Here is an 11,030-nt window from a genome sequence, read left to right as displayed (position 1 = left end):
AGCCATGAAAAACTAGCTATGTTCAATTGTTCCATTTATTTAGAAAAGTCAATACTGAAATCAAAACCAGCTGGGATCACTGCTGTGATTTTAAAAGTTATTTTTCTGCATGGGGAATTCTGTTCAGCAAACGCTGTTCTTAAAGATCTTTGTGATTTAATGTATGGATGGCCTCCAAATTTACCTGACTACATATGGTGCTATAAAAAGATTGTTGCTCTAATTTCTATATTTATTTGGTGCCTATATTATTCTAGGTATTAACCGTGTGTTAGAAGACACATTCATTGCTTGGCAATGTTAACTCCCAATTCAATACCATCTTCTAAGTATATGTTTTATATATTCTTCTGAGTATGGAAAAACGTGGGAAAGTTAAAAAAAATAAGCAAAAAAGACTCATCTGTTATGGAAATTATGGCAGTAAATGGAAATGGTTAAGTTGACAACACTTTGGAGAAACCCACAAAAATATTAATAGACTTTAAAAGGTTGGGATCCAGTGATTAAGTCTTTGATAGCTGATGTAGTTTTTTTATGATAAAGAAAGTAAAATGTAAGTATTATAAATCATAATTCAGGTTTATTACACATGGTGGGAGGTTGGGGGGTCTCACAGTACCTGTTCTAAACATGTGTGTAGACTGCTTATTGTAAATGTATTCCATTTTATTTTGAATGTACTTATTATTAACTTAAAAAACGATTTTTTTCAGCTTCACTTTCTTGTTATTCAGTGTACTAGCACTGATAAAAGAATGTTATGTGCTCATCAGTAATTTATATATGCATGTTTCATATCCTGTAAGTTGCTTGTTTTGAATAAGATGTTCCGTTTGAATATCTTCTTATTTCTGTGGAGAATCATGGGGGGAATCATAGAGTCATAAATGATAGAGTTGGAAGAGACAAGGGCCATCCAGTCCAACCCCCTGCCATGCAGGAACTCTCAATCAAAGCATACCCAACAGGTGGGCATCCAGCCTCTGTTGAAAGACCTCCAAGGACAGAGACTCCATTATACTCCAAGGGAGTGTGTTCCACTGTCAAACAGCCGTTACTGTCAGGAAGTTCCTCCTAATGTTGAGGTGGAATCTCTTTTCCTGGAGCTTGCATCTACTGCTCTGGAGCAGGAGAAAACAAGCTAGCTCCCTCCTAATAGGACATCCCTTCAAGTATTTAAACAGGGCTATCATATCACCTCTTAAACTTCTCTTCTCCAGATTAAACATCCCCAGCTCCTTAAGTTGTTCCTCATAGGGAATGGTTTCCAGACCCTTCACCATTTTAGTTGCCCTCTTTTGGACACGCTCGAGTTTGTTAACGTCCTTTTTTAATGGTGGTGCCCAGAACTGGGCACAGTATTCCAGGTGGGGCCTGACCAAAGCACGATACAGTGGCACTATTACTTCCCTTGATCTAGACACTGTACACTATACTTTTATTGATGCAGCCTAAATTATCTAAAAAATATTTTAATAAATCTTTGTCCATTGTTTTGCTTGATTCTTTCTTATATAGTTTTGAGGAAAATTTATGAAATTTGTTTTTGCAGCAGTTCCCTCAGTTTCAAGCCCTCCTGAATGGGGAATTTGGGGTTCAGGAAGGGGGCTCTCAGTGGTCCTGCAAACTCAGGGGAACCCTGAGACTGAGAGCCCCTCTGAAAGAGATTCCCTCCTAAATCAGAAATAGAAAAACAAAAAACAAAAACACAACCCCTCCACAGCAAATTATATAAAAAATGGGTTTCCTCTTGGGGGATTTGGAGTTTAGGAAGAGGTCCCATAGACTGGAAGGTTCCCAGGGATCCCCCAGAATCCTCAGAACCCAGAAAAGAATGGAGCAGACCCCCCAAAAATTCCTTCAAAGGGGAATCCCAAAATCCAAGAGGTGAGACTCCAGTGTCCCCCTGAATAAAGGGAGTGGGGTTCCCTGTCCCTTTTTGTCTAGTGAGAAGGAGACCCCAAATCCTCTTGCCTCTGCCTTCCTTTGCCCTCCCTTGAGACTCTCGGTCCCAAAGCCAGGCAGATGGTCCTCCTTTCCTCCCTTTCGAGTGCCTTCTTTCTCCCTTTCCTTGGGAAGCCCAACGTCCATTGATGGCGCTGGAGAAAGAGAGGAGAAGGAGGAGGAAGAGGAAGAGGGCCCTATGATGCACACCTATGATGGCAGGCACCTGGGAGTTCTTATTCCACCACTGCCACCAATTTATGTGATGCACACCCACAATCCTTTCCTATGATGGACAACATCTTTCTGTTCAAAGTTTGGTAGCATAGTTTAATATTCAGGTGTCAAACAAGCCTCTATTTGAAACAGGAATAAAACTTCATTTATAAGAACGTTTAAGCAGTATTTTGCTTATTGATATGGGGTGTGTGTGTGTGTGTGTGTGTGTGTATTTGCTACTTTTAGATATTGTTTTCTTAGCTTTATTCAGTTATAGATTTAGTTAACTTCTCCACACTCTCTTCTGTAATTAATAAACTTATATCCAGGACCCTCACACCGTCCTTATCTTTAGGTTCTTTCCCTAAACCTATACCAGCCACCAAGGCTAAATATTCCTCAGGATATAACCCCACAGCAACTCCCTCTCTTGAAGTTCTGTGTATATAAAGAGTCCCTCAACACTGGACCCTTCCTCTACAGTATATGTCCCTCAGTTCTGGACTTTAAGTATAACTGTCCCTCTCTGGATGTAGCAAGACCCTCTTGTTCTGAAAACCCAACCCTATCTGAAGTTCTTAACTGTCACAACGGAACTTTCAGTCTCTGCCTGCCAGCATCTCATTGGCTGAGGGCAGCTGGCTCGTGATTGGCTGCCGCTGTTGCTACATCCATCTGTGTTCGTCTGCAGGATCCATTGTCTGTGGAGAGACCTTGCAGTGTGTCCCTGCCAGGGAGAGAGGGCTCTGGGAAGCCATTTGCACTGGTCAGTCTCCAAGAGGCTCCAAGGTCTCTGTCCAGACTCGCCCTGGGCATGGAAAGCAGAGGGGGCCAGCCCCTTTTCCCTCGTGGCAGCATTTGATAGATCTGAGGACCATTTCTGGAGGACTTCAGGGATGGAAAGACCCACCCTCCATGGCACCAGTCCCACCGGCCTCTTTCTTATATTGTCTTATATTTCGCAGAACTAGACTGTCCCAGGCCCAAAAAGGTGGGGCAACCCCTCTGTGTTTTAGTCTGAACTGTAATAAGGGTCTCCAAAGTGTATCCTTCAGGGATAGGACTCGCCACTCTCAGTTGCCACTTCCAGATTCCTTCTCTGTCTGTCTGTCTGGTGCATCTACACTGTAGAGATAATCCAGGTTGACACCACTTTAACTGCCATGGCTCCATTCTACGGAATTTGTAGGATCTGTAGTTTGGTAAGAGGCTTAGTCTCTTCTCTGTCAAAGTGTTCTTGTGCCCCATCAGGATTCCCAGGTTTCCACAGCATAGTCATAGCAGTTAAAGTGGCTTGAAATTGGATTATTTCTGCAGTGTGAAAACAACCTGCCATGGCTTCATCCTACAGTATCCTGGGATTTTCAGTTTTCTTAAGTACCAGCACTCTTGGGCCACGAAGGGTAAAGGCCTTGCAAAACTACACATCCCAGGATTCCACAGGATGGAGCTACATCACTTGAAGTGGTGTCATACTGCATTACTTCTACAGTGTAGACACACCCAAAGTCTGGTGGTTTTCTGGACCTTGTAGATCCAAAGATGTCTACCTGGGGTGAAAGCACTTATTCCATTTTGGGAGGCCCAGTTTGCTCTGGCGGCAAAGAAGCTCCATGGCACCATCTTGAGAAAGAGAAGGGACTGTAAGTGCCTGCCATCAGAGGGCCTAAGACAGTGGATATTAAGGAAAATTGTGGCAGCAGCCATTTTGTGCTCCCTCTCTATCAACTGTCATCGGCAGCCATTCCGGCTTTACCTCCCAGTCTAGCTATGGAAGTTCTGGGCACGCTCAGTTGGCCTTTATGGAATGTTCCAGAAGCTTGTCAGCAGAGGTCCTAGAAGGCTTCCCTTGAAGCAATCCTCTCCCTCAGACTGGTCTGGCCCTTTTGCCCAGAAGTCAGTGAGTTTCTGCTCCAGAGTTTATTTTGTAACTCAGGGGGAGGATATATGAATTTAGCCTTTTGGGCTGACGTTGTCTGGTCTTGGGAGCTAAGCAGGGACAGTCCTGGTTAGGACCTGGATGGTAGACCACCAAAATAAATAAATCTTTCCTTAAGTTGTCTATAATTAAGCCAACCTCCAAGATACCCCTCCTCATTGTCTAATTCTTGTTGAAATTTGATTCTTAATCCCTTAGTTTCCTCATCCTTTTTGGTTAGCTCTTGATAAATTAAGCATTTATCCTTTGTTAGTTTTCCCCCCTAAAAAAAGGCATCATTTGGTGATGCCCATTAAGGCATGCCCTTACAGCCCCTAGCTTTATATTTTAATCACACTCTAAATAGGACTTTACTTACACAGTGATTACTGAATTCCTTATTTATCTATTGTTTGTCATTGAATAGACATGCATGACATCCGTATCTGTTGTCTATGCCTTCCAAATTGAATAATAATAATAATAATAATAATAATAATAATATTTATTTGTATCCCATCTCTCCTAACAATAATCAAACACCATTAAAACACAATAAAACAGTTGTCATCATTATCTCCCAAACCTACCCATACAGAATAAAACACAATTAATATAAACTTTGATTCTCTAGTACTATCCATTATTTTAACCAATCAAAACAAACTGCTTTACACTATAAATTCAAATTAGACAATGCAAATGAATTTTATTTTATCTTATCTGGTCCCCCCCCCCCCCCACTCCATATGAATTTTGACAATTCTTTATGCCAAACCTTAAACGGTTCCTCATTTGTAATAACCAGAATATTCTGATACAAAAACATTAATTGAAATTAATTTTAATGTTCATCTTAACATCAGAGATCTTCCCCAACCAGGAAATATGTAATTTGTTCTGCCTTACCATATCCTTCTGTATTCCTTGCCATGTATGCCATGTTTAATTGTTTTTAAATAGGTCTACATTTTTTATTGTTATTGCTATTCCAAAGTATTTACTGATTTATCTAATTTAAAATTTCCTTCAATTCAGTTTTTCCCCCTTTATTTAAATTCATTACTAGGACTGATGTTTTATCTTTATTTATATGTAACCACCAATATTTTCCCAAAATCTTCTAATTGGTTTAACATTAGTTTTTCATTCTCAACTGGTTGGCTAGAGATGATGATGATGATGATGATGATGATGATGATGATGATGATAATACTTTATTTATATTCCGTCTTTTGATCAGGATTGAATTATCAAGAGTCTGTCTGCAAAAGCCTGAAGCGTATGCTCTTGGCCTTTAATTCTCACACCTTCTATATTCTTATTTTCTCTAATAGGATATCAATAGGAACCTCCAGATCAGTGACGAATAATAAGGGGCATGGCAGAAGCAGGGGGAGAATGGGGAAGTCTTCAGACAGGGACTCCTGCAATGGCACCCTGCTGCTGTAGAAGGCTCAGAGGGCCAGAGGAAGACCCCTTGCACCCCATCCAAAAACTACATCCATTTTCTCTGTGGGGGGAGAAGGGCAGGCAGACTGTCTGGGTGGGTGAATGCACAGGGGAAACAGGGCAGACCCACTTCCCCTTTCTGCCTGAGGCAAAGGGGAGAAGATTAGCCATCCCCATCTTGCCTTTCAGTCTTTCTCCAGCCCTGGCCACAGGGCAATGCCCACTCTGAATCCCATGGGAGAGGATGAATAATCCCCAAGACTCCTGACTTTGTCTTCCAGGGAGAGTCTGAGGGGGTTCCTTTCCCAATGACCTACAGATCCCACCCCCATTTTGAGAAAGATACTCCTAGGGGGCTAGAAAGTCAACTTCCTTCTTGACCCCCAAGGGACCAAGAAGAGTCTTCAGGGATGGTCAGGGGGGTGCAAAGCAACTGGGAAAGGGGCCCATGGGACATTATGGGCCTTTTGTTTAATATGTAAATGTTTGTTAGAGAAGGTAAGGTAAGGCAATGAACATGCATGTCATTTATGGTAAATGTCATATGTAATGTCAGTCATCTGTTGAGAGGGGTGAAAGCATGGAATACTGGGAGTGAGTGGCTGAGTGTTTGAATGGGATTCTAGAAGACTGTTGGCCAGTTAGGAATAACGGTTCCTTCTGGTTTTCTTGGTGGTGAAGGGAAGGTGGGTGCCCAGAGGCAGCTGGGGAGAAGGAGAATGGAGATGGGGGGCAGCCAAATGTGGTCCATGTGTCGGAATGAAGAATGGGGAAGAGCCCCTCTTTTGGAGTCAATGATGGGGGTCTGAGGGGTCTTCCATAGAGAGGTAGCCTTGGGGGGTGAAAGCAAGAAAGCCCCCTTCTCTGCCCCCAAGAGGCATGGGGCTTCCATGGCTGCAAGGCCTCATCTGCCCTTGGGAGCCTTGAGGGGAGTCTAAGATGTTTATCACACTATACTCTTAAAGTGCTACTATTCCAGTTTGACTCCTCTAGCTGCCTCCTGTTGCATTCTGGGATTGGCAGTTTTAAGGAGGGGTATTTAGAATTCTCAGGCAGAGACGTTCTCTGCCTGAGAATTCTAAATACCCCTCCTTAAAACTGTCAATCCCAGAATGCAACAGGAGGCAGCTAGAGGAGTCAAACTGGAATAGTAGCACTTTAAGAGTATAGTGTGATAAACATCTAAGTCACAGCTCTTGGGAAGGGATCTCTGTGGGAATACATAGGGCACTTTCGAGGCAAAAGAAGTCCAGCTCTGGTGCTAAAACTGTTTCTACACTTGTTGCTGCAGGCTACCTCTGAAACCCAGGGAGGGAGAAGGGGATTCTCTTTTGGTTTTCTTTGTCGCATGCAGTTTATTTTCTTTGGAGTGGAGTGGGCATCCTGTAGACTTCCAGGTATTGATAAACTGCAGCTCCCAACAGCCCCTTGGACAGCATAAGAAATAAATGAGAAGTTTTAGGAGTTGGAGTACAATACCTGGAAGGCTGCAAGACTTCCTTCCTTTCTTTAGTGCTAAGTCTTGTGCATAATCCCAGCTACAGGAGAGTTTGTTTTTCGGATGATGAAGGAAGAGCCTTTCATTGTTCTTCTGTGCTGTCAGGTTGGCTTCAGCTGAGGGGAACCCTCAGAACGAGAGACCTCCAAGAGCCACTGTTATTAAAAGGCTCAACCAGTTCTTGCATGCTCGGCGTTTGGGCTTCCTTGACTCTATCCACCTCCAGTGTGTTCTTTGTATTTTCCTGCTGCCTTCCACTTTACAAGGAGTCCTGTCATCTCTCAATGTCTCCAAAGTACCACATCCTCAATTTAGTTATTTTGTCTTGTAGGGACAGGCTTGAGGTTTGATTTTGCCTCAGTGCCATTGATTTTCCCTTTTAGTGGTCCATGAAGGACTGTATAAATGTGTGGGCATGTAAAACCCCTCCATTTGTTCTTTCTGCAGGACTGTATCTGCCCAAGATGGCCTCCAAAATAGGGAAGAACAGTGAAGCTCTGGAGGAAACCACAGGAGAGATTACCTTGAAGAAGGTGAATGTTCACTCCCTCCTTTGCAAATCAGCCATCAGGAGGGCTCTCAACACAGGATCCCCAGCCGTTGATACCAAGGGCAGAAGGATCTCCCTTCCTTCAGAAGTCCTCCCCCGTCCTTCAGTGGCTCAGTTGACCCTTGCTTCTGGCCATTTTTCCCTTGCTTTCAGTCAAAGGGAATCAAGGCCAGAGCTGGTGCTCTCTGCCAATGATGGTCCCTCAGAGTCTGTCAGAAAGACTTTGTCTATGCCTATGTTAGCACTAAACTCAAGGATATGAGGCAAGGTTGGTCCACCATTTTGGGGGAGGGAGGCACCTGAATCAGGCAGCTGGTTTTGAGCAATCATGAAAGGAAGCCATGCCTGATGATTTCATTTGTGGTTCTCACATTTTTATTGTGAACAACTGGAAGAGAGTTTTGTGGGGTTTTCTAACAAATGTGCTAAAAGAAATTGACCAAAGAGGTTGGGACTCTAAAACACCTGCCAATTTGGGTGAGTCTGCCCCACATTTATAGTGGTTGATAATATAGATTGGGAAGACCAGTGTGGTACAATTTCCACATGCTCAACAAAATCTCCCTTCACATGAGCAATCTAGTTTATCAGGAATTCAGGTTTTATCTTCCATGTTTCCTTACACACTATACTTCAAGAGTGAATGAGTTCAAGGAAAAGAGATATTCAATAGCTGTTGAATATTCAGACATACCACCCTCCATCTGTATTCTGAAGAGGTCAAATAATATTTGGGATTTTCTCCCCTTTTGCTTAAAACCTATCTGAATGAAGGTTTCTTTGTGTTGCAGGTGACTTTTAAAGATGTGGCGGTGTACTTCACCAAAGAGGAATGGCAGCTGCTAGACCCAAAACAGAGAGCGTTGTATGAGGTTGTGATGATGGAGAACTATGAAAAGGTGTCCTCTTTGGGTAAGGAACTTGAATCCATGGCCCTTCCTATTAGGACTGAGCGTCCTTCCTTTCATATGGCACTGTCATAGCACTATGACTCCACTTGAATTGTCATAACAACATCCTGGGGTACCTTGGAATTTGTGATTTAATAGGGCACTAGAACTCTTTAGTTGAGGATTGTAAATACCCCCTTTTTAGCCTTTCCAGTGGGTTATTTTTCTATATTTATTGTCCTTTCTGTATTACAAAATGGGACTGAAAGTGTCTCTTTCCTGCCCCATTCTCTCTATATATCTGTGTCTGTGAGAGAGAGAATGTGAAAAACAGAATGGCAGGGAAGAGATGCTGAAGGTGAGATGCTGAAGGAGTGAAGATGGGCATGAGAGCAAATGGGAAGTAATGGACAAGGATCAGGTGTGTGGAAGCGAAGAGGGCAGGGCAGGAACAAAGTGAAGATAGTCTAGCTCTCTTCAGTATTGTGAGGCAGCCACGAACCTAAAAAAATGTAAACAACTTCTTCATGTAAACTGGTGTGAACCAGCTCAACTCCTTCTTTTTAGACATTTTAAGGGGTTCCATTTAGCAACTGTGACTAATACTGTATCTATGAAAGTAGAGAAAGAGGGGAACAGAAAACCTTTTTCTCTGATGTTTCTTGTTCTAGTTGAGATCACTTAGCTCTATTGTTGATTCCAGAGGTCCCTCTTCTGTTAATGCTGAGATGAGTCTTGTCTGTCTTTGTCCTTCTTTCTAGAAGAACTTGAGACACATCTGAGAATTGACACTGGAGAGAAACCACACAACTGCCAGCAGTATGGGAAATGCTTTGCTTGCAAGTCCCGGCTTGAAAGACACCAGAGAGGCCACACAGGAGAGAAACCATACAAATGTCAGCAGTGTGGGAAATGCTTTACTCACAAGTCAGTCCTTGTGATCCATGAGAGAATCCACACAGGAGAGAAACCTTACAAATGCCAGCAGTGTGGGAAATGCTTTACTCACAAGTCAGTCCTTGTGATCCATGAGAGAATCCACACAGGAGAGAAACCTTACAAATGCCAGCAGTGTGGGAAATGCTTTGTTCGGAAGTCAAAGCTTGGGGTACATGAGAGAGGTCACACAGGAGAGAAACCTTACAAATGCCAGCAGTGTGGGAAATGCTTTGCTGCTAAGTCAGCCCTTGTGGTCCATGAGAGAATCCACACAGGAGAGAAACCATACAAATGTCAGCAGTGTGGGAAATGCTTTACTCACAAGTCAGTCCTTGTGATCCATGAGAGAATCCACACAGGAGAGAAACCTTACAAATGCCATCAGTGTGGGAAATGCTTTGTTCGGAAGTCAAAGCTTGGGGTACATGAGAGAGGTCACACAGGAGAGAAACCTTACAAATGCCAGCAGTGTGGGAAATGCTTTGCTCACAAGTCAGTCTTTGTGGTCCATGAGAGAATCCACACAGGAGAGACACCTTACAAATGCCATCAGTGTGGGAAATGCTTTGTCCAGAAGTCAAAGCTTGTGATCCATGAGAGAGTCCACACAGGAGAGAAACCATACAAATGTCAGCAGTGTGGGAAATGCTTTACTCACAAGTCAGTCCTTGTGGTCCATGAGAGAGTCCACACAGGAGAGAAACCATACAAATGCCAGGAGTGTGGCGAGTCTTTTATTTCTGGTGCCAACCTTACAAAACACCATAGCATTCATACAAGAGAGAAGCCATAAAAATGCAAAGACTGCAGGAAAGGTTTTTCTCTGAATGCACACCTTTTGAGGCATCATAAAATTCACACTAGAGAGAAAATGTAGAAATGGGAGTATTTGAAAAGGCTTTTTTTTTTTTTTTTTTGGTTGAGGCAGACTTCATACATTTTTATTGTGTTTTGTGAAGCACTAGTGTAATCTTCTTTTATTCAATATCTGCTACAAAGTATTTGGTTTCAAAGTATTTTGCCCATACAGGAACATTCAATAAACAATCAATGAATTATTTGGAGCATTCTATATTGTCTATCTAGAATCTGTGAATGACAACATCAATTATAGAGCATCAGTATTAGTATCAATGAGGTGTTGCTGTGGTATCATGGTTAAAATTCAGAATTTTATATGCTCAGGAGCTAAAATTATAGTGCTGAAATGAGAGCAAAACTTGTTATTCCAGGTCATGTCAAATGTTCTGTTTTGGAATGGAAATAATTTGGAAACGGTTCCTAACTTGAGATTTTAACCCAAATAAAAGGAAGTACTGTATAGCCAGTTTGTAGACAGTGAAACAAAACATGAAGATAATAGATTGATTGATGCCTAACCCACATGGGATAGAGACATATGCTAGAATATCCAATAAATATACGGGGTGTAAATGTATAATTTAATGTAACCAATGAAATGTGATTTGTAGTTTCCTTTGTTCAAAATACTATAAAAACTTGGCTCATTTTAGAATCAAGGTCCCAGTAATTTGCAAGAATTTCCTGCTGGGAACAACAGCTGCAGCTAAAAGTAAACTTTTCCCCTTTCCAGTCAACTCCTTGGTCTTCCTGCTG

The 11,030-nt window shown here is 42.4% G+C and overlaps 1 protein-coding gene across 1 annotated transcript; it reads left to right on the top strand.

Moving 5' to 3' along the window:
• Positions 1 to 7,390: 7,390 nt before the first annotated feature.
• On the top strand, positions 7,391 to 10,429 carry LOC149315012 (uncharacterized). The gene is made up of 3 exons (XM_089523572.1): positions 7,391 to 7,567; positions 8,376 to 8,496; positions 9,236 to 10,429. Exons 1-3 carry the CDS (start codon positions 7,424 to 7,426, stop codon positions 10,204 to 10,206), a joined length of 1,236 nt encoding a protein of 411 aa, XP_089379698.1. The 5' UTR covers positions 7,391 to 7,423; the 3' UTR covers positions 10,207 to 10,429.
• The last annotated feature ends 601 nt before the right edge of the window (positions 10,430 to 11,030 follow it).

The sequence above is a fragment of the Sceloporus occidentalis genome, unplaced genomic scaffold, assembly GCF_023333645.1.
Source record: "Sceloporus occidentalis isolate IW3139 unplaced genomic scaffold, rSceOcc1.0.p SCAF_4, whole genome shotgun sequence".
Classification (NCBI taxonomy): domain Eukaryota; kingdom Metazoa; phylum Chordata; class Lepidosauria; order Squamata; family Phrynosomatidae; genus Sceloporus; species Sceloporus occidentalis.
This window is presented reverse-complemented; position numbering and strand designations above follow the sequence as displayed.